A 23299-nucleotide genomic window follows, 5' to 3' on the forward strand; every position below is an offset into this window, starting at 1 on the left:
TTCGCTCGTATTTCATTACGGCTCAAAGAGCAGCTTCTCACCTACGCTGTGATATGTTCATCTCTTTCTCTCTGCTTTTGTTCCTCCCCACCCCCCCTCCACCACTGGTTAGGTTCCGTCCTTGGCTTAACCTGCCCCCGAAACGAGTATACATTTGCATGCATTAGTGCTCTCCCGTGGCTTGCCTGCTACCCACTGCGCCGTCGAGTCTGATTAATGATCTGAGTGTGCCACTTCTCGCAGCAGCTGAGCGGGCCGCCTGCCTGCGCTCATATCAAACATAAAAATGCAAAGTGAAAAGGAGGAGAAAAAAAAGAGAAAGGAATTTCATTTTGCCACAACAAAGACAAAACAAATGCTTTGCTATACAGAAAAACTCAATAGTTATCACAATCTTTTTTTTAAAGCATAGCTTAAGTTAATGTTTAGACCAGTGTACACATAGTGGAAATTAACATTTGGCATCCTGGTTAATAAGTTGATAATTTTTGCATAAAAGAACACCAAAAAGCCTCGAAGGGTGTGCAGCCTTAAGCTACAGGATCTTAAAATCACTTACATTTGTTTTTTGTACATTTAATCACTTACTGCACAGCACTTTTCATCTAACATCAAAGATATGCCAATATAAACATGGATAGTTTAAAATTTCGCATCTGTACTGTGCCTTTTGAAACTTGGGAGAGTTCTGAATTTCCCCGAGGGCACAAACAGCCCGGCTAAAGTTGCCGTCGAGCGCCTGCATTCATTGGATCACGTTGCGCATTGGAAAATTCAACATTTAAAAATCGCCAAAACAAAACATTGCTCCTAGTTCCGTGTGCGTTGGAATACTGAACAGCTCCAGTTGTCCCCAGACGTTAGCCAAGCGGGATCGTGGGTGGAATATTCCATCACAAAATTGGATAATCTCCTCAAGATGCTCATAGGCCATTAATGTTTGCCAGACTGATTCTTCTAAATAGACATCTAAGTTTTTTTTTTTGTTTTTTTTGCAAGCTTCAACGTTAAACATAACTTAAAAAAAAAACAAAAATGCTATAACAGTTATAATTCTTGGGTGTTTACATTTTGGATTTCGTTTGGATCACTCAGCAGTGATCCAAACGAAATAGTTTATTAATTTGTGTTTAGTTTCTTAGTTTAGTATTGTGTTCTGTTCTTATTTCTCTTAGTATTATTACATCAGTGTTAGTATTTTTCCCCCTTGTTTGGTAGTTGTCTTGAGCCTCGTTCAGCTTCCTTTGTGTTATTTTTTTCTCCTTCCCTCGATGTGCCTCTTGCTCTCCTCCACAGCTGTTCCCAGTCCCCTGATTAACTCACCTGCATTAACATATGGTCTTTGGTTGAGCTAACAACACTGTATTTTCTCCAACAATGCAAGTGTTTTGCACCCTTTGCATTGACAGCCACAGCACAAGAGAGACTAAATTTGTTGCCACATGCTCTCTCTTGTGTTGCGTGACCTGCTCTGGGTTCTGTTGTTGGATGACGCCAAGCAGCTGTAAGTGCGGGGAAAGCTGTGCAGAAAAATGGCTACAAAACTAATACATTTTTTTGGATGTTTATGTCAAAGTCCTGAAATTACGAATAAGGACAACATTTCACAAAGTATTATCTACAAACGAATAGAATTCCAAGATGGACTAAATTTATGAGTCAATTAAAGCTGTTAAGATGCTGAGATTAGCCCAGCACTTTGGAAAACTGCGCAAGATGAAAACATTATCGACAAGAACAAGATTTGTTTATTTACTCAGGCACATCTTTGGAAAAAAAACACACAAAAAAAACACGAATTGTTCTCATTTCAGGTGACATCTTGTGTTCATTTACCTTTTTATTTATTTATTTTTACAAGGCAGAGAAGATGTGAACAGAAGGGAAGACACAGGGAGGGGAGGGAGCTTGGGAGACCTGAGGATGAGGAAGATTGGGGGTAGCCGTGGAAACCCTCCATGCGTGAGCCGCCATTGGTCGAGCGCTCGCCGTGTTCCAGCGAAGGATTGCATAGGGCATCTCTCACGTTTCCTTCCTTCTGCCTCTTATTTGCTCTCCAAGTCCAAATATTTCTGCTACAAGAGATGTGGAACAGAGGTACTCTCCCACACATTCGGTTCAAAAAAAGGAGAGAAGAAGAAAGGGGCTGCAAATAGATTCAAAGCAGTCATGTTGCCTATTTGTGATCAGTTATGTCATGGTTACAGCATTTTCACTTTAGCACCCACAATCAGTCTTGCCCCTATGCCACAAATGATGCCTTGGAATAATACTACACTCTCTGCTTTCTTGTGCGTTTCTCTTTTTTTTTCTTCTTCTCCTTGCTTGAATCTAGAATAACTGTTGCACAGAAACATGTCAAAATGTCGGGGAATATTTAATACATTTTTAAAACGGCAGCCAAATAATGCTCTTGCAAAACTGCAGTCGGTAATCTCCAGGTAATGCCTGATGAATATTATAAAGCGTTGTCATGGAAATGAGCACGAAATGGAGCTAAGGGCTCTGAAACTGAGGTGTTTCCAAGGCAAAAAGCTGCATTTAGCCAACCTTTTGACTTCTGCTATGAAGGCGGTAGACGATCGCACTTAAAAAGCAATGATTCAGAGCAAACAACAGCTTAACGAGAATGACCAAGCGCCTTTGAATGAGTAGGTGTCGAGTTGCAATTAGAGTCAAAATTCTGAATTTTTGCGAACACTAGTAAGGCCTTGGTGTGCCTGACTTGCAGTCTTAAAATCAGGCATGTCTTGCTAAAGTACGCCAATAAAGAACATATGCTGTTTGGATGCAAAGTATAACATCATGGTAAGTAAGAAAGTAAGTACCGTTTGTTAACAGTGATGTTAGCCAACAAACTAAGAGTTTATTTATCTTATACAGCAATTTTTTTTTTTTCATTTTGTATTGGTTGCTAAAGTTCCGTGTCCGTCTGTATAGCTCTCTGTACAGACCACATCATCACAGAGTTAACTCCTAGTTTAAAAAAACAACAACGCATTAGGCTAAAATAATAGACCACTACAAACACGCTTTTATGGGTTTAGTCAACAGTAAATTAATTACGAAGACAACAGAAGACACTGTAAGCGGAACTATAAGAGGCACTGAGAACCAAAAGCAAAACATTAGCCTGCGTCTTTAGCTAACTGCTTTCTTTGCGAAGACGTTCAGTTGACGTGAGTTGCGAGTTTATAGAAGAGTTTGTTGCCATTTGTGCCGAGTTGGATATTCTTAAAGAAATAAATTGAAAGTTATGCTGCATTTAGTAGCTTTCTGAAAGTAGATAACACCACGTTGTAACCAGAATAGTCTGTACTGCCGAAGGAACTAGCTTAGCTGTTTGTCCTAGCAAACAGGCTAAAGTGAACATCTGGCCAAAGTCTGAAGATCATTGAAACATAATTTAGTGCAGCAAATTTTACTTCAACATAACCCCAGGAAGCTTTGGCCATCTAAACTTATTTTTGAATCAAAAGCATATATGATCAAAAGATAATTAAAAGGATGTGTCATGTAAGACTGTCTGCTTTCATCATCATCCACTAATCAGGTGGGGATCAAATAAGGACTAGCTGGCAGCTCATTAAGTGAAAGGGAACCTTAGGTTCTTGTTTTGATCCAAAGTTTGGAGGTTCTTGAGTCCCCCGAGACGACCAGGGGTCATAAAGACGCTTGAAGAAATGTCGTGTTGTGCAAGTATCTGTTTTCATGTCACACGCAAGGAGACAGACAGCCACTGAGCTCCCTAGAAGAACGAAAGAATGCACTTGAAGAGACAAAGCCGGGGAAGTGTCGGGAAATTCAAGCATCTTTCTTCTAATGATTCGATGCAAAGACAGTCGCCATGGAAACACAGCGGTCCAACTGTAAGCGGATTTCACTCTTCGCCCCCTCTTGCTCTTCTCCTGACAAGGTATACAGCCGCCCCGCCGACGCCGCGCAATTGTGAAATGTTTTCTCTGGTGGAGTGTTGACAGAGGGGCTTCCAATCATTCTACCCCCCCATCCCCCAGATTTGTCTGCATTCTGATGCATTATTTTATTTACCGCTCTTTTTCTCTGTATATCAGAGCGACAGCCTTTTCCCCTTTTTTCATTATTAAGAAATAAAATGCTTATTCATCGAAGCTAATGTCTGAACAGAAGGGGAGTGCGGGGAGGGATATCATAAATGGCTTTGACTAGCTGAAGTATGACTGGGAGAACAGTTGTGCATCTGTATTGTTTGGGTGTCAGCGAGGGTGATGGAGTGTGTAGTGGCACGAAAGAAAGCGAGGGATGTCGGAGAGATGGCGAGAGAGAGAGAGAGAGAGAGAGAGAAATACAGAGAGGGGGAGGAGAGGCAGTTATTCACCTAAGCTGACAGCAGCAAGCTGAGGTGCTGCTTCCTTTCGGCTGCCACTCAAACCAAAATCAATTGCTGTAAAAGGCAAGGAGGAAAACAAGACTTTCTTCCATGGAGACAAATACACACAGATGGAAATCCCTTCCAACTACTCTTATTAAATCTTTTACTCAAACTTTTTTTTTTTTTTTTTTTTTACATTTATAAAGCTTTGTGACTGATGAAGTGGAGTAGAGTGATTCCCACCCCGCCCCCCCCATGTGTTGGCGGAGAAGATGAGAACAGTTCCTGAAAGTTTGTATCTTTAAAAAAAATACTCAAAGTTGCCGCCTGCAGAAGAGCTACAGACTTCTGTAACTTACAGCCAAAATACATCAAACTACGATCCATAACTATCAATTAGCTTCTCACCAACTAAACCTTGATACGTTTTGCTCAAAATAAGAATTTCACACAAATTGACACAGCTTTCTGACTCTTTTCTATGACAACAATTGGGTTATGTTGAGAAGCCGGCACCAGAAAATAGTCAACCATTTCAAACTTCTACGTCACATTGTTTTGGTCTATCACACTAAATACCACTAAAATACATGCAAGTTATGAGGTAATTGTACTCATTGCAACTCATTGCAACAGAAAAGATATGATTTTAATGTCAGATTTTTGTGGCCTTGAGAACTAAAGCACAATTGATTTCCATTTCTTTGGAGTCAGTGACAAATATGGGCACGTAATGTTGAACATGAAAACTTGGGGGCAAAGGAAGAAATGGCATGAACAATCTAAATAGTACCCAAAGAACAATACCTGAAAAGGAGATCCCTCTGGAATAGTAAAGAAAACATCCAGGCAAAACCTTAAACATGTCCTGATTTAAGTTTTACCTCATCAGGAAGAACCTTCACTTTAACTCCACTCCACCACATGTTTCTTTGTGCAAGTCTTCTTGCAGACATTTTCCCATTTCATTTCCAGGTCTTTGTCTTGCTTAATACGGACCACTGTTCCTTTTTTGTTTTTGTGTTCTTTCATCTCCTTGGTTACCTGAAAATGAAAGAATGCCCTCAGCTACCATTCACCTCTCCCAACATATACTCATTGTTCTTCACTATTCTTTATGACTCTCCTGTGCCAGTTAGCTTGTTGGGTTTCTCCCCTCTGTTCTGGCTTTGTTTCTGCACAGGAAACGGCTCGCTTGTTGCGCCTTAGTCTTAGCCTCACTCTAAGCCATGTCCATGCGATGCACTCAGTACGTGGTGCTAAGTTTAGGTGTGAAGACTGGTGCGAACATGTCTTTGAACTCCCAGCGGGTGTCCTGTTGAGAGAACATTAATCAGATGCTGGGCATCCGGGCTCAGACAGGGTGTTCTGATGTTCACGTTTGTGACGAAGTGTTAAAATGCACACGCTATATATATATATAACTGCAAAAAGAGACAACAAAATGAATCGGCATAGAACCAGTGGGTTTTGAAGCTTTAAACCCATCTGGTAGATGATTTTTTTGTTTTCTGTATCTCTGAAATCAATAGTTTCTTGATTTTCTTTGTAGGGCTGGACTGGATGTGCGTAGCTGGTAGATATAGGACGTAGATGTCAAATTGGAGGGACAGCTTCTGTGAAGACCAACTTTCCAAGAATGGCCACAAATTGCCTATTGGACTTGTATCCCAACTTTGACTGGACCGTTCTAACACGAAAAATCTTTAAACTAAACCACCACATTGTTGCTTTGTCTTCATGGTAAGCTTCATAGTGTTGAAAGGTGAACCTCCACTGTTGACACTGTTGCTCTGTGCTTTTAACATTCAGTTGTTTTTAATGAGACCTCTTTGTATATTTAGGAATCCAGTATAATTTTGTTCCATTTTAGACTCACAAAATCGAGCAAAAACTTTTTTGTTTTTGTCACCATCAAACAGCATTTTTCATTCGTACATACAGGCGTGCGATAAATTTAGAAAACTGCCCTGAGATTTTTGTGCATCTGTGACCCTGATGAATGTAACGGTGCAGATTCCATCTAGCACCAGCAGTAGGTAATTAGATAGTAACTTGCGTTCTAGTGTCGCATTGGTCTGGTGATTTAGGCCATACACACTCATGGCTCCAACACAGTAACCTACGCACACACACACACACACACACACTCAGGCTGATGATTTATGATAACAGAGTGGTAAAAATCGATTTGATTCAGGTTCGCATCATTAACAGCAGTGAAGTACAAAATCTCAAACACCTGCTTCGGCTCCCGTCTTGCACAGGTTTTAAAAACTCTGGATTTTTTTTTTTTGCTCCTAATTCTTCATTACCTGCTCTCTTTATCACCTTTAATTTTTCATTCTGTAAGTCGTCAGATTGTGATAATTTAAAAGAGTGACATTAAAAAAAACTGTAAAAAGAAACAAAGGGATGTAATCAGTTCCATGGAAGATTAAGAAAGCTTTCATGAATTATTTACATTTTATATCAAGTAATATATTTTCGACAATATTGTCCTCAAATTACATAAAGAAATAAATGAAACTGTAATTATTAAACAAGACAAAAAGTTTTACTTGTTCATGTAAGACTAAGCACAGGGCAATCAGTCATTTTCCATTTTCCCGCACTAATTAGGCAAAGAAAAAACCTTCTAGCTTTGTCATGTTATACCATGCAACATTAAAACGATAAGAGCCTCTTGCCATCAATGTAGAGCTAAATGGAAGGACACAATACTCTGCTGGTCCCCCCCCCTCCCCACTCCCAAACAGTCCATTATTTTAGAATTCACCCTAAAGGTTCACTGTTGGTTTATAAGTCTTTGTTGACTTTGCACATCCACACGTTCGTCAGACCTTTGAGATCTTTGAACCAACTCGTTTTACAATTTCCTACAGGTCCAGGCTGTGTTCCAGCTCGCTGAGCCGAAGCTTGGCAAGAACACTGCCATTTTTCTCAGATTTAATTTCATTCTGTCTCCTCTCTCCGCCATCTAGTCCATTCTTTTATTTAATTTTGCTCAACATTCAATAAATCCACTTTCAGTAAAAAAAAAAAAAAATTCAATAGTCAAAATAAAGTAGTAACGAGGTAAGAGGGGCCGTATTTAACTTTTAATATCAGCTCAGGTGTATTTTATTCGATGTTCGATGAGTAACTTCTTTCGGTTCAGCTAGTCTATGCTGTGTTTCTTTATATAAAAACCTAAAATATAAAAGGACACATTGAATTTGAATGAGTTTCTGCTTAGAGAGGAAAAAAAAACTCACTGGAACCTGTTTCTTTAGCCTTTCTGCCAACAATATGCTTCTCCTAAATATGGCGCCGTCTTTGAGTAATCCTAACTGCCCACACAAGCCATATAACATACACAAGCGCACATGCATGAGGCGTTCTTGAAATACACATCCCCCCCCCCCACCCCGCCCATCGCAGAGCGACTCACACGCCCATATTCCCCCACACACACCCACACGCCAAAAAAGGCACGATTCTGGGCACGGACACACGCGAAAACGAAGCTTCGCACACAGACACACTTACTGTACGCAGGCACGAAACATGACACAGTTTACCTTGGCTCCAGACTCTCTGAATCACCAAGAAATCTGTCCCTGCTGTCCAAAACAACTCAGCCTATAAACCTCATTCTGCTCAGGACAACAGGCATCAGATATCAATAGATTATATTGTTGTTTTTGTTCAGCGCGGCTTGTGATATAGGTCAACCGCTCTTTTGGCAGAAAGCTGTCCTGTAAAAGTGGAATGTAAACAGAATTATAACGGCGCATTTCTTTAATCTTGTAAAACGACGTCAAATGCAAATGTTTACTGCTTAAATGGCTCCACCGTTTTGATATAGAAAAGCACTCAAATGACTTACACACATGGACTTAAAGAATTACCTTAAATTCTATACTTGTCAAATATTTATAGTTTTTATAATTACAACCAGAAGTAGGTCAGTGATTCCGGATCCTAAGAAACAAAAACAAAACCCCTCTTTTCCGTGAGTGAGTTGGTAATGCTTTGTGCTGCGTTTTCATTTTCTGCTTCATTGATTTTGTCAACATGGCCTGCGTAGGATCTGTGTTCGATTTACGTAGCATTTTCATAAGGACAAAAACAAGAAATCCTACTAAATATTAAACGGGAAGCACTGGTGAGGCTTGAAAGCCAAGTTGAAAGGTGAGTGAAGCAAAAGCTGTTTGGTTTGTATGCGGAAAGTTAAGGAGATAAAGGAGATGCAGGTGATCAGTAGAAGGTGTGCAGGGTGGAGTTGGAGTCCATGCAGTATAAAACAACGCAGCAGGTAAGTTTGCTATTTTTTAGTTTGGGACTTGCTTAACACAAAGGTCAAAATGCTGTCAGAAAATGAAAGTTTTGTTTCATAAGATTTTCATCAGTTGTCGTTTTTTTTTTTCATGTTGAGCCAGTGTTTAGGTCAGGCACACTGACCTAAATTATGTTTATGTGCAATTACCGAATGGCTTTCTGTTAAACGACAGCCGACAAATACATTTTTTTAGTCGTAGTTGAAGTTTTAGTGCTGAACACGTTTCCTAAAAAGTTCCACTAAATACTGTACGGCCTCGTGAACTGCCCCTGATCCCTTTGCTGGGCAAAAATGAATCAATATGAAACTGATGTTAAGACAGCCGTCCTCGTGTGTGATCTAATTACACCTCCTCCTCCTCCTCGTGTCCTGCTTGTCTTCCTCCTCATTCTTTTCTCGCACCTCCTCGTTGCGATGACAAAAAAGCAAAACTGGCAGCGGTGGAGATGACAAACAACCCTGTCATCGCTCAGTAATCCTGTAATATAAGCAAAATGAAGCAAGAGCCTGATAATGAGTGCTCTGAATAAGACCGATATACTGAGGAACGTGTGATCTAAATGTGGAACATTTCGGATGGCTGTTATGAATTGGATTACGGAGCCACGAGATGAAGGGGGAATGAATCACCTCGCCTTGGAGAGTCTTATTAGAGAGTTTTATCATTAAGAGAAGATAGTCAAGTGATAAAAGTAACTCTGTCCTGGATGATTTTCTCCAAAGACGTGCCAGGCTTGTCTTTATCTCTATAAATATGAAGGTAAAGGCAATTAGTCTGGCAAGGAGAGGGAATGATACGCAACAGCCAAACGATGGAGCTCATCATCGAGATAAACCTTGAGACATAAAAGCAAAGAAATACATATTTCGGTCCAGTTCTTAAGATGTCGTTGAACACGGCTGTTTCCAACCCGCTCAGCTCGTGGAGCGAATCTCTCAGAGCAGGAAAACGAGGAACAAAGTTTAATGACGAGTTATCTACTTATTTGAGCTTGTACATTTCATACTCTGCAAAGTGAAAATCCTAGATTGTTTTAGCAATGAGGAGCCATGTTTAGTGGAATACAAATGAATTTCAGCAGAATCTGACAGTGGAGAGGATAGAACGGCCTGTCAGCATGTCTGACTTCAGTCCCACTGAATACTTTTGGAATTAGCACTTTTGGTGTGCTGTGTGTGCTAGAGTGATCAACACAAGTATGTTGACTGACTTTGTGATAAGGACGGTATGCCATCCCACAGTAGTGTTTGATCAAGCTGGTAATCACACACATTCTACTCACTCCGTTTTTTTTTTTTTTGTTTTTTTGTTTTTTTGAGATGCGTAAAATGTTAAATTCTCAACACATCCTGTTAAACCAATCATATAAACACAAAACACGAGTACAAACTCGACCTTCTTCAAGTGCTACAAAAGACCACAGACTTATTTCTTATACAAAGTCTATCGACTGATGTACACATTTATGACTTGGGAGCAAATTAAACTTTAGACATGAAGTGAGACAATGGATTAATGGACCATTGTCTCACTTTATGAGACAATGGTCTCAGGATGCAAACGCACATAAACATTGGGATAAAGCCTGCAGTCCTTTTCGGTTATATAACAATTCCTCAGCAGTCCTCCAAACGCATCAACTTTCAGGGGCCAAATACTGATGGCAGAAGTCTGGGTGTCTCAGTATCACAGGAGCCCGTGGACATCTGGGAATGTCGAGGTGCCGAGCGGTCAGAGGGATGTGAGCTCGGCTCAGGCAATGACGGAGAAAGGTTGGTGGGGGTCTCAGACAGATGACGCTGGCGAGGCTGGAGGTTGGGTGGGCTGAGCACAATGCGCCAGCAGGGCAACTGCTCAGGCTGGGGCGGAGGATGAATAGAGAAAAGTTGTTCTCAATCTGACGAAAATGTGGACGATGCAGTCTGTCAGGTCGCCAATCTGTCAGCACAGTGCCTCAGGTCCCTTCAGGCCGCACAACACACAGCGCCGCCTCATTCTGTGCTCTTCCACTCGCATACCTTGTCCTTATGTGCCCTCTTTTACCCACCATTGCACTTCACTGCAAAGTGATTCTTGCCATAGGGAGATCATGGATTATATTACTGTTCCCCTCTTGATTTGACTTCCGTTCAGCAGTATGCTTATGTCACGCCTTTCATCTCTATGTATGTACGGATATGTATGGTAAGGTCAGTGAACTAAATTGAAGAAAAATATGAGTTATACACACTTCCATCTGTATATTAAACATGGCATGAACACAGGCTGCTTGGTTTTAGATGTGCAATTTCAAAAGTTGAATTATACTTACATCTGCTGGCAGAAATATAGCATTGCACTTTTTTCTCTTGGGGGGTGGGGGGGAATCTAAAATGTTTTTCTCCCTGGTAACAAACTGTTGATCTAGATTCAAAGATCCTAATATTTTTTAAAGATGCCTTTTCTGCTATGTATGCTAAGCACTTGAGTGCTGGCATTCTTATCATAGTGAAAGATCAACTTTTAATATATTTAAATACCTACTACTACAGTCCACTCTCTTTTAATATATAAATAAAAAAAAACATATGCACTGGCATTTATGAACATTGAACAATGACATAAAATGATTCAGGGAATCTTAAAAATAGTTAATCAAATTCTCGTTGAAAGTTGCAAATCCCAGGTGCCGCGGTGGTGTAGGGGTGGAGCACGCAAACCACGTCATATTGTTTCACTTATTTATTTTTTCTTTTTGACCGATGTCTTCCCCCTCTCTCACAAACTATTCGCATGTCTAACCACTCTCAAATAAAGGCCACCAGAGCTGATGAAACCTATATATATATATATATATAAAAAAAAAATTGAATAAATGCAACAACAACAACAAAAAAAAGTTGAAGTTGCAAATCATTAAATTGCTACAGAGGTGACGGAAAAACGTCCATCTCAATTGCCACCCAATCTCCTAAGTACGTTTTGGTTATCTCATAGTTATGAGTGAATTATGACTTGTCTGTTTCATAATTATGACTTGGCTAAGTCAAAATCACGAGACAGCTGAGTCATAATCATGAAGTACCGATCCGATCATCATTCTGACTTGGCTACCTCATAACTATGAGATACAAATTCTATTTAGTTTTTTTTTTTTTTTTTTTTATCAATGTTGCTTCGGTGAGTCACTGTTGTGCAACTGCAGGAGAAAGATATGTATTGCTGTTCCGTCCTAACTATGTTAAGCTCTACTGGAGGCAGGGAGCTTGTGAGGATACAGCTGGAATGCATTCTTCAGAGTACTGCTCACTTGACAGCAGCGTTGTACATTGCGTATTTGCTTCTGATTCCTGTTATATACTTGTACACGAGCAACCACACCAGCTAGCGCAGAGGCATTTATATCTTACACTTTTATGGGTCTTTTCATTGTCAAAATGCCTTTCATACCTGCCTATGAAGTTCCACTTCCAGTTGTCGTAGTTCTGTCTAAACGTTAACCTTAACAATAACAAATAAAGCTGTCAAAAAGCTATCTGGCCCTTCCCATGCTCTGGAAAATCCTGCAAATATAGTCGGCTTACTGCACACATAATCCCTCTATACACTGTGTTATGTGAGAGGGCCAATGTGGGGGTCATTTATGCGTGATGGGCAAGATCTCATTTTAGTCTTGTATCACAAGGCTCTGGCTGCGATCCAAGGAGTCGGTTCTTCACGTACACAGCCGGGTCACTCAGTGGCCTGACATGAACTTGGGTACAATTTATCTCTGGATTTTTCTGGTCTATTAAAATGACGTTTTTGTTTTCATAAAAGTTTGAAAAAAATGGTTTGAATCATACAGTGACCATATTTGTAACATAAGTTTGAGCATTTTTAAAATCCATTTTGTGCCATAATCAACAACAGATGTGAGCTCGGAAGGTATATGAGGAATTTTGCACACGTCCTGACAGCAACGGTCCATCCGAAACAATCTAGCCCAACATTTGTGATGCGGAAGAGAAGAATTATTTTGTAAACGACTGCCTGAAACTATTGTTTGCATTTTCATTAGGTGTTTTATAATGCAGTGGCCCCCCAGCCCCTGTCCTCAGGTTTCACTGTCCTGCATATTTTAGATGATCCTCCCACTCTAGCACACCGGATTCAAATGATTGGATTACCTCCTTAGCATACCTCCAATTGCGGCAGAAGCCTGTTGATCACTCATTTATTTAAGCAAGGTTTGCAGCGGCAGGGAAGCGCCTAAAACATGCTTTAAAATTATCCCTCAGAACCAGGGTTGAGGTCCTTTTCTTCTAATGGAAATGATATCAGGGTGATGAGCAGTGTTTTTATTTAATTATTTTTATTTTTGGATGGCTCTACAAATTAGCCCACATTCTGATAAAGTGACTGTGAACTTTTATTATTATTATTTTTTTAATTCTACCACATTTTGTGATATTGATTTCAGCCTCGACCTTTACTAGAGCATTCAAGCACGGATGTGTTTTGACCTAAACCATTAAATTGCAGCCAGGACTGTATGTTTGAAGTAAGGTGAACATCCCTACAAGTCTCTAGGCTCTCATTGCTGCAGGATTAAGGCGCTTAATGCTGCCACTGCTGTGTTTTTGGAGCCATTTGGAGTATCAGTCCTCGGCCCCTTATTTTCATCTACATGTAGGCCTCGAGGTTCAGTTTGGGTTGCATGCGAACAGAGTACCTTCTTCAATATTTTGCTTTTGGCAAAACGTGAATACCTTGAAAATGAGCGGCGCGTATCCCCCTCTGTGTACGGTGCAGATTCGTCTATAATCACCGACTGTTGGAAGCTTGTCAATATTACAAGCAGCCTCCTCTCCCTGGCCAAGCACAGTCAATTGAGATTCTGGCCTTGTTTCTTGGTTTCTTCCTGATCACAGCTACTTTTTTGTCTGCACACACTGTAGTGGATGTGCCAGGTGCCCTTTGACGAGTAGCCCTCCACTCCGTCAATGCTGGCTTATTGCCACATAGATAAAAGTGCCAGCATGGAAATGGAGCCAACTTACAAAAGGTCAACATACCCCAGACGGGCTCAAGTAACTCCTAGTGAAATGCAGTGTCACTCAAGATGCCTGTGTGTCGCAAGCAGCGTTACCAGCTCTTTGACCAAACAGCAACTTGGGCCAGTTTTTACATCAGTAATAAGTTAGTGGGTAGGCCTTATATTCAGGTTCACTCATAAATCAGAAATTATGGTAGTTATTGTTCTGCCAAAGCTCTTCAAGGCATGATGATGTGTCCGAGTGTAACTAGGAGATGTGAAAGCTAATTTTGAGGGGAAACTTTGTGGTGTTATGAAGCGCATTGTCCCACTGAGAGAATCTATACTGAAGTAGTGACTTTGTTGCCTTATGTGGATGTTTTCTTAAATGTGGGAAGGACCCAGATTTCCCAGAGGAAGTCCATGCATCCAAGGAGAAAGGGTACAAACATAAAAAAAAAAAAACCCTGGCCAAGCAAAAAGCAGAGGTAATCCTTGTAAATGCATTTATTGAATGTCACAACAGTCACTTTGTTCAGTCTCATACATTGTGAAGTAGTATTGGGCCCCCAAAAAACAAAACAAACAAACAAACAAACAAACAAACAAACAAAAAACACAGCAAGTTAACACACATTGGACAAATACATCTATGTATTTTGTAGTATTACAGCTAATCTGTAGTTCCATTTGAAGTTCAGTACTTGAATACCTCAAAACAAAACAAAAGAAATGAAAGACTTTAGTGTTCACACTACTTGTGATCCAAGTTGTTAGCGTTAGGGTTACAAGATTGCATTTTAAAAAAAAGGGCAAAATAAAAATCCACAATTACACAAACGCACAATCAGCATATTGCACTTGGTGTTATTTATTCCTTAAATGTGATTTCTCCATAATGTCTCATGCATGAGAACACATGAATTGTAACCTATTCTGTAGCCGTTTTGCCTGTCATCACCTGGTGCCTCTTCCACTTAAAAATCCACCAAGACATTGAAAATATGTAGAGCGCAAAGAAGGCCGGGAAGTCATAGAGGAAGACCATGACGAAGAACCCTCCCACCAGGAGCACGCAGATTAGTAATCTAGTGATGTGGATGATTGTGTACAATATAGTCCACCAAAAAAAGGCATCAGACTCTTTGAATTTCTCCGAGGAGCTCTGGTGTTTGTTGGAAAGGTGTGAAGACTGATTAGCGCTCTCCGTGTCAGCAAACTTGCAGCCTCCTATTTCAAAATCATTCGTCTGATGAGAAACCGACCTGGCTTTAATTTGTGAGCTGTTCTCCCGATCCTTTGGAGAGCCAAGATACTGGGCTGGTTTAAACACTGGGTCCTCATTATGAACTATTGGGTTCAGATTGGCAATTGAATCCCAATCAGTCTGCAATTCAGAGGGACTATCCGTGCGCTCTGTCATGGTAAGCAGATGAATTCTGTCTTTCAGAGAGTGTTCATTGCACTCGGTAATTAAGATTGGCTCTGGTCCTTGACAGGCTGGATCTGCTGGAAATTCAGTCGGTGAAAATGCACCTGAATCACAGGTGTCACTCAAGTTTTTCCGGTGGTCTTCAGTCGCATCTGTGGCCCTGCTTCTCAAGTCATCAGCAGTGTTTGCATGCCAAGCAGAAGTCTGTAATTCCCGGGCAAAGACCTCTTCCCAGATGCTACAAACCAAATTGTCTCCAAATCTTTCTACGAACATTTGTTCAATTCCTGGCTGTGTCGCGTCAAGTGCGGCACTATTGCCACCTGTAATGGGATCTTTTATTCCCTCTGCCATTTTGTTGTATTCGACATGTGGAGAAGTCTTCACTTTGGCTGGTGATTCTTGTTCTTTCCAAGCATTTTCATTCTCCCCCCGAGGGCTCTCTGCATTACCTATCAACTCTCTCGCTGCCTCTATTTTAAGCCTTCCAACACAGACTCTCTCATCTTCCTTGCTAAGATCTTGTTTTGTTCCTCTTGATGTTTCAGGTCGGAGTTCTGCCAGAGTGTCTTTCTGTGCACAATTCTCCTTTGCCATTACCTCTGGATTTGCGTCTCTGCCTGAATTTCGCTTTTGAGTCTTTGAATCTGTCTGAGGATCCGTCAATCGTGGTTCGACCACTTCCAAGTGGTTAAGTTCATATCTATGAGCGTGACAAGATAATTGTGCATCGTGGGTAGTTTGGCAAACTATAGCTTCCAGTGTATCGACAGTGGGACTTACATCTGCAGAAGGGCTTACTTCTTTTTGCTCCATTGCTTTTCTATCACAGCTCAACTCTTCTTGGACTGCTTCAGATGTCTGGTCACTATTTTGCTCTTCTTCTGTGACAGGCAAATCTTCAGTTGTTTCAATATGTAGGCTTTCATCCACTTGCACAGACCGTGACTGTGCATCATGTTCTTTGACAAGTAACGAAGATTGTCTATCTTTTTGTTGCAATTTTACCACATCAAACATTTGCATGAGCTCACTATCTTTATCAGTTACTTCCTCCATTTCTTTGTTTTGTGTCTCAGCAGCTCCTACTTCATTCTGCACTTCATCCATCTTGCAGTAACTGGATGAGCCAGCTTCGCTCGCTTCCATTAAAATGTTTTTGTTTTTCTCTAAATTTCCCTCATACCTTTGCTTTGACTCAAACTCATCTGTGTGTCTTGTTGCTTTTTCTGTTTCGTTCTCAACCATCTCCCCATTTTGGCTTTGCCTGAATTCTTCATACTGGATTTTATCTCCATACCTTAGGGGCGTATTACATTCTTTGCTTTCCAGCGGCCTAAATATTTCCTCTTCTGTTGGCACTTTCTTTGCCGTATAGTTCATCATGATCTCCTCCTCCTCCTCTCCTTGCCCGGATGCAGAGAAGTCATACCTGGCCCTGTCCCTTGTCTCCTCCCTGATTGTCTCCCTAAATGCCAGGATGTCATCTACCGCATTGTGTGCATTGCCTGTAACCTCTCGTTCCCCGCTCCAAGAAAGCCCCCCATCCTGCCTTGCATCTGGTGAGATTGTATCAACATTGCTGGCATTCGGAGTCTCTGGCATTACCGTCATGTCTGTTGTCTCCAATTCCCCTGAGCTTGTTACCGAGTCAGCTGTGTGCAATGCGAGGATCTTGCCTTCCCCTCTTCCCGCTGTTCCTATTATTTCTTTGCTTTTTTGCTCCCCGTCCTTGTGTCTGTGACGCTCCGTTGGACTGTCAGCGGTGCCCTCGGACAGAGGCAGTGCCCTCTTGAGGTTGAATTCCTGTGGAGTGTCTGTTGCAGAGTTCGTCTGTGACCTTTGGGATAGGTCTCGCGTCGCTGTGTTGTCATCTCCTGTGCTGCTGACACATGCCTCTGCCAGCTGATCATCCTTAGAGTTCAAGGCAGCGGCAGCCAACAACGTTTCACAAGTGTCTGACAGCAGCTGACACGCAGCTAAGGTTTGTAACGTGGTGGGTGTATCTGTGGCCTCCTCAAATTCTTGACTTTCTTCAGAATATTGGATTCGCGGCTCCTTATGATTTGAAGGAAGCACCGATGCTGCTGTCTGGAGCCACTCTGACTCTGGGACATCAGAGTGGTGCTTGCAGCTGGGCCCATTAAGGAAAACCTGCCATTCATCAGTCACAGAGGTTTCTGTAGTGTTGCTATCATGTGTACTTTTAGAAAAACTCTCCCACATATCATTAACAGACGGTGTATTTTCTTCCGACTCTTTTGACAAAGTCACTTTATCTCTCCCAGTCAAGATGTCATTGCCATCAGCAGTGCCTGGCTGTTCTGGTGTATGGCTGTTCCAGTCCAATGTCGGCAAAGGAATCTGATGGTAGGTAAGTATCTGTGGACTCTCACTTGATTGCATCTTCTGGGATTTATAGAGATAGCTGGCAGAGTCACCCCGTGCAGCTGACACATGCTGAGAAACCTTTAGGCCGCAGTCTGAGTCATGTGAAAATCCCTTTGGTTGCTGCTGCGCCCGCTGGCAGAGGTAGTCCTGCACACGTGCCAAACGGATCGCCCTACGCCGCCTTTTCACGCTTTCCACCTGTCAAGAAAGCAAAAAGTCAAAGGTCGGGCTCAGTGTTCCACTTAAGCTAATACACAGACACCACTTGAACTGTTCAGAGTTTAAGGTCGTCAGCTGAACTAAATCGCAGCGCTGGTATTCGCCGAATACTTTTTGTAAGATTAATGTGATGATGCAATGCTCTGTAACACTCTCGAAACATCTTCTCATCATCTTGTCTTAGTTTACATAGTCAGTTTTCCTGCATGTGTACAAGTAGGCTACTTTTAGTTGTAGCTGTCTGTGTGTGGGTTAATTCAAATGGCTTCAAAAGTGTCAAGTTACCCGAGTTTCCATGTCTTGCAGAGGTGAACTTAACTATGTTCAGAATGATGTGCATCTCTGACTCTGTTGTCGCTTTTACTCCCACAGAAAGAACAATGTGTGTGTACTTAGAAAAGAATTTAGCTTTATGTCAATACCTTGTTTTGCCAACATAAAGTAGTTAGATAATATTGCAAGGTTTGAAAAAAAAGGGGCTTTTTGTCTCTGTCTCACCCAAGGTTTTTGGTCTTCATGATAAAGTGATGTCTCTACAAAAGTCTTTTTTACTTCACGTGTCCATTCCCCATCTGTGAAAGAAATGCAAGAGTGCCAAAACGTGTTTCACATATGTCACACAAGTCAATTATTGCAAATGCACGTTCTAGTTCTTGCATAAATATGAAGTTGCCTTATACTTACCTGGAGCAGCAATATTGGTGTGTATGCTCTCCTTGGGCTTCTCTGTGTCTCCATTCCTGTGGTTTAAAGAAGTATTTAATTAAATCACACTTACTTGCTCAATTCCATTCTGCAGCACGATGAACTAAACATGATGCATTGCAAAAGTATTTATACTTGATTGTCTTTAAATGTCATGTCACCACAACTGGAAATTTTGGTGTATTTTGTCAGGATGTTTAGTGGAAAACTCACGCTCAGTGGAAAGTAAACTGATTCTGACTAGATGTTTTCTGAGGTATGCATCTATGACTTTGCATATCTGGAGAGTAAAAGTCGTGTCAATTGTTCTTTGCAAAACATGCTCAGACTCTGTCTGATGGGATCAATATTGTTTGTGAACATTATTCCCTCCACAACCCCAAGTCTTTGGCAGCAGGTTTGCAAATGGATTCATATCTGAACTTTTTTATGCTTTGATATCAACCATTCTTTTGGTAGGTCTGCACTTTGGACGGATGCTTCCAAAGATTAATAGCCCATATTTGTTTCCATCCTTTTGCCGTTTGTCTCTGGAGGGGCTGCAGAGGTGCCTTGGTCATGTGGTATTTGTTTGGTTAAATGACAGTGATAGTGAGGCAGCGTAAGATTGGTGAGTAGCATAAACGAAGCACAGAGGCAGAGGTGAATAGAGTTTTCTGACTGTGGTATTAGTGCAGCAAAAGGTGATTTTTTTTATCAGAATAAATACTTTTAAATGGAGATATTACTTTCTCTTAAAGAAACATTATAATAAGTCGTGTCCAAATAGATGAGCTACAGTAAGACATCATGGAAACCCAAACTGACATTTGACCATAAAAGGGGAAATGTGTTCAGTGGGCCAAACATCCCTCACCAAGGAGTTATATAACGACTTAATATAAACAGACAATGGGCCATACAGCTGGGCTTTTATTGCTTTCACCTTCATCTAAAGAGAGGAACAGCACTGAGTAAATAAACCCTTCACACTGTCTCAGATTACTGCTTGGGGCCTTTCTTTGCTTCTGTTTTTAAGCAAGCAGTCAGAAAGTTCTTGACTTGTCTCACCTGTTGGCTTTGAGACAACTCCTCTTGCTCTTGTAGCTGCTGGTCTCCTCTTCTGTTTGAGTCACGCCTTCCTTTACTTGTGCCTTTTGATGGCAGAACATCACATAGTTCATCCCTTTGTTATTAGCCCAGAAAGTGCCCATTGGAGTCTCATATCGGAGGCAGAACTCCACCCTGGTTCCTTCTTTCTCAAACGGAGGAACCACAGTGTACCTGAAGGTGAACCGGTCTGTTTTCCTGTCGCTGGACCCTGGTACGTAATCTGCCAGCAGGTCAAAGTAGCTGCTCCAGCGATCCAGAGTTAACCGAGCAAAGACTGTCTTATTGTAGCAGAGGTTCACCACCCGGACGATGCCACGGAGGGTTGTTGTTCCAGGAAGAAGCTCGATGCTCTCCAGCTCAACCATCTGCTCTCCCAGCCTCTGATCCAGCTCTTCTGTGGATGAGGGGACAGTAAACAGGCAAGACAGATATATTTCTTCTGCTGCTTTGACTATATTCCTCCCATTTGACCAGCTAGGCTCTGGTTCTGTCGCCTCAGCATTGTCAAACTCCTTAACTGAGACCAGGTTGAGGCCAAATGCATCTGCGAACGACACCTTCCTTCGGATAACAGGCGGGGGCTCTGGTTCCGAATCCTCATCGGTTTCTTCTTCTGTGCTGGAGACCACAGGAGAAGAGGCCTCCGTTTCTCCTTCATCTTGTTCCCCATTTTGTTCACCATCCTCCTGCTCCTCAGTCATCACCCGATCTTTGATATGGGATTGGACGTCCAGACCCTCCATGGTGTGTGGTGGTCTGGAAAGGCAGCTGCTCACCTATCCTACTGTTTGTCTGGCTTGTAGGGTGGCACAGACTGAAGTGCCTTTAGCCTGGCTGCAGCGATACTGTGTGGGGGAGAGCAGGAAGAGGACGTGACTTGACAGATGGAGTACGGTTACAGCTGAGCGCTGTGAGTCTGAGCCAGGCCTAATAATAGGACACGGCTAAACCAGGCTGACCCTTTATCCTTTCTCCCCAAATATGCGCACTTCATACTGGAGGGGGAAAATAGGAATACAATCTTATCCAATAGCTGCCTCACACTGAAGGTCTCTTTCTTTGTTTTTTTGTTTTGTCTTTTAAATGGAACTTTCATTTTTAGTAGTAGGGGTGCTCAATCCTGTGAAACCAAATAAAATAAAAAAAAATCTTCGAACGTTCAAGCTGCATGCAGTTGAGACTGTGTGCAGTTCAAGCAGCTGGCTCTGTCTGACCGAAGTGTCCGCTTGCAGCAGAGTATCATCCTCCCCTCTGCTGGGGAGCTGACACTGACCACTGACCCCGGAGGGTTAAAAGGGAGAATTCCCACTTATACTCTGTCAAATTAATAATAACTTTGTTGCTGTACTTTGGAAGCTTCATGGATTCAAAGAACCTTTGTGACAGTGTTCATATCCTCTCCATTTTTGACATGTTGATACCCTGGACGTGAGCGTGCGGTACTGAAATTTTTATTTGCTGGACCACACAAAGCAGCTTACATAACATTAAAGTTAATTAATCTTTTGTTTCCTGACCAAATAAACCCCCATAAATGTAGTTTTGTGTGCATTTGTGGAAGACTTTTTACTCTGATCCTGAACACACCATCTTCACAGCAAAACTTGGTGGTTGCTGTATCAGACCATAGCATAGAAATGCTGGTTAGAATTGATGGGATAACGAATAGAGCTAAATCAGAGACAAATCTGTCAGAAAAACCTGTTGATTTTGGCAAAAACTTAACTGAGGCGGAAGTTCACGTCCAGCAGTACAAGACCTCTAAACATGTGGCCAGGGCTATGTTGAACTCGCTTAGATTAAAATGTGTATGTGTTGAATGACCCAGTCAGAATCCCAACCTAAATCCAGGTCTGTTGCTATAGCCTTAAAGTCGTAACCTTCCTGTTCAGATGCCTTTCATCCAGTCCCAATAAGTTGCTATTTTGCAAGCATGAGCACACAAAACAATTCAGTCTTTATTTGCAAAGCCGGTTGAAACGTTGCCCAAAATGTATCGACTGCCACTTAGCAAGCGGTTTGGCTAAAAAGTAATTATACGCCACAATTTTTGTTTTTCATTTGTAAAAAAAAAATATGTTGGCAATTACATATTTTCAACTTTGCTACATTGTGTCGGTCTAGCTCATGAATTCTTAGGAAAAAATAAATTGAGGTTTGTGGTTGCAACATGCCAAAATAATAAAAAAAAAAAGTTCAATGGGTTTGAGAGCTTTTGCAATGTAACCATTTACAGATGATCTGCAATTATTGCCATGTAAAACACCCCAACGCACTTATTCCTGACCAGGAAAACTTAATACAACTGTTCCTTTCTGGACTTTCTGTTTTTCTCTTCCAACCAAAACTACCTCAGATAAGCAGTGTAACCTTAGCCCAGGAGCAGTTTGTCTTGTAAACAGACTTTAGAGCTTGTTATATAATCCCTCACAAGTAAGGGAGTGGATTTTTGTTCTCAATGCACTCTTTGTCCAACACTCTAAAACCAAACCAGTTGTCTTCTGAATTTAATTGCAGTTTTGTAATCACGTACTGATAAAACCATCGCTGTAAACGTACAAATTTATTCAAAATTAAAAATAATATGCTGACATTGTAGTAGACAGAGAAACACATATCAGTAGATGGCACTACATGGTCAACATAGTTATTATACAAGACCAAGATAAAACATATGTTTTCATCTTTTTAGTCAGATTAAGCCCCATCGTTAGTGTCACAGTGACTGTTAAAGGAAAGTCAAAGGAATTTTTTATATATATATATATATATATATATGAGTTCATTAAAGTTCATTGTCCATGTTACCTTAAGCAAAAATGTTTTAGAAAATAGCCGCTAGGTGGCAGCAAGCCACCATCACAACTCGACGTGCTTTCCTCTCAGGACTGAACGCTGAGCGCCCAACTATTTTTTTTTTTTAATGCAAAAAAGGTTTTCTGACATAAAGCACGAGAAGTAAAAATAAAGATATTTATTTTGATTACAATTAATAAACAGACAGTTTATACAGTGCATAGAAATAAAATGTCGCAAGACTGTATCTTAAGTTATTAGAATAGACAAAACATTTTTTTTAAATTACCTTTAAGATATACTGAATGACAGATGTTGAATACCCCATACATGCATGAAGGTTACTAATAAAGTTATTATTTTAAAAATAAAACAACTGTTATATCTCGCTTTCTGATTGTAATTAAAATGTCTTCATTTTATCAAAAAATCTCAGTTCAATAAACCACAAATGATACAATATCAAAGGGAACATTTTTAAGCAGCGGAACGGGCAAGTATACGAGACATTTCTCCCTATGTTTTTTTTTCTTTTTTTCTTTCCTTTTTAACAAAAGAATGACATTCCCAAGTCCTCCTTGATCTGGTCACTCATTCCTTCATCACGAATGTCGCAGCAGGTTCAATAAAAAGGAAAAGATGCAAAAGAGAAACTGTTCGACAGGTATTGAATGTCCGACAATGTCGATCCAATGATGAACAGGCTAGATAGGCAATTGTGAGGCAATAAACACACAGTGTTGTTAAAAATAAATCAATCTGGTTAATTCCTGTAAAACATTCCAAGTCAAATAAAGTACTTGTTAGCTGTTAATTGTATTTGGAAAATGTATCTGTTATTTAACGCCTAAAATGCGTTAGAGTGCGTTGTAATATGGCTAAAACTACATAAAACAGATACAATATTTAAATAAACGATTTGTTTCCTAACCTGAAATAATGCACAGATGAAATCTAAGGTTTTTATTGTTATTATTATTATTATTATTATT

At 40.9% G+C, this 23299-nt stretch overlaps 1 protein-coding gene and 1 long non-coding RNA gene across 3 annotated transcripts in view; both read right to left on the reverse strand.

The window, feature by feature from the left end:
* Positions 1 to 1799: 1799 nt before the first annotated feature.
* LOC107834071 (uncharacterized) lies at positions 1800 to 5530 on the reverse strand. The gene is made up of 2 exons (XR_001659855.1): positions 5236 to 5530; positions 1800 to 2075 (listed from the first exon to the last, which is right to left on the reverse strand). It is a non-coding gene; the product is annotated as an uncharacterized LOC107834071 (long non-coding RNA).
* Positions 5531 to 14163: 8633 nt separating this feature from the next.
* The window catches only part of ppp1r3aa (protein phosphatase 1, regulatory subunit 3Aa), an 11634-nt gene continuing 2498 nt past the window's right edge, over positions 14164 to 23299 (reverse strand). Inside the window, exons 1-4 of one of the 2 annotated variants that reach the window (XM_007540636.2) lie at positions 19470 to 20395; positions 18399 to 18454; positions 18213 to 18286; positions 14164 to 17693 (exon numbers count right to left, since the gene is read on the reverse strand). In XM_007540636.2, coding sequence (XP_007540698.1) covers positions 14604 to 17693; positions 18213 to 18286; positions 18399 to 18454; positions 19470 to 20254 — 4005 coding nt within the window. In that variant the 5' untranslated portion in view covers positions 20255 to 20395 and the 3' untranslated portion in view covers positions 14164 to 14603. Of the gene's footprint in view, positions 17694 to 18212; positions 18287 to 18398; positions 18455 to 19469; positions 20396 to 23299 lie in introns of those variants that run through there. The other variant, XM_016664171.1, reaches the window with a different exon arrangement.

Source organism: Poecilia formosa, unplaced genomic scaffold (genome assembly GCF_000485575.1).
Source record: "Poecilia formosa unplaced genomic scaffold, Poecilia_formosa-5.1.2 Scaffold9, whole genome shotgun sequence".
NCBI classification, from domain to species: domain Eukaryota; kingdom Metazoa; phylum Chordata; class Actinopteri; order Cyprinodontiformes; family Poeciliidae; genus Poecilia; species Poecilia formosa.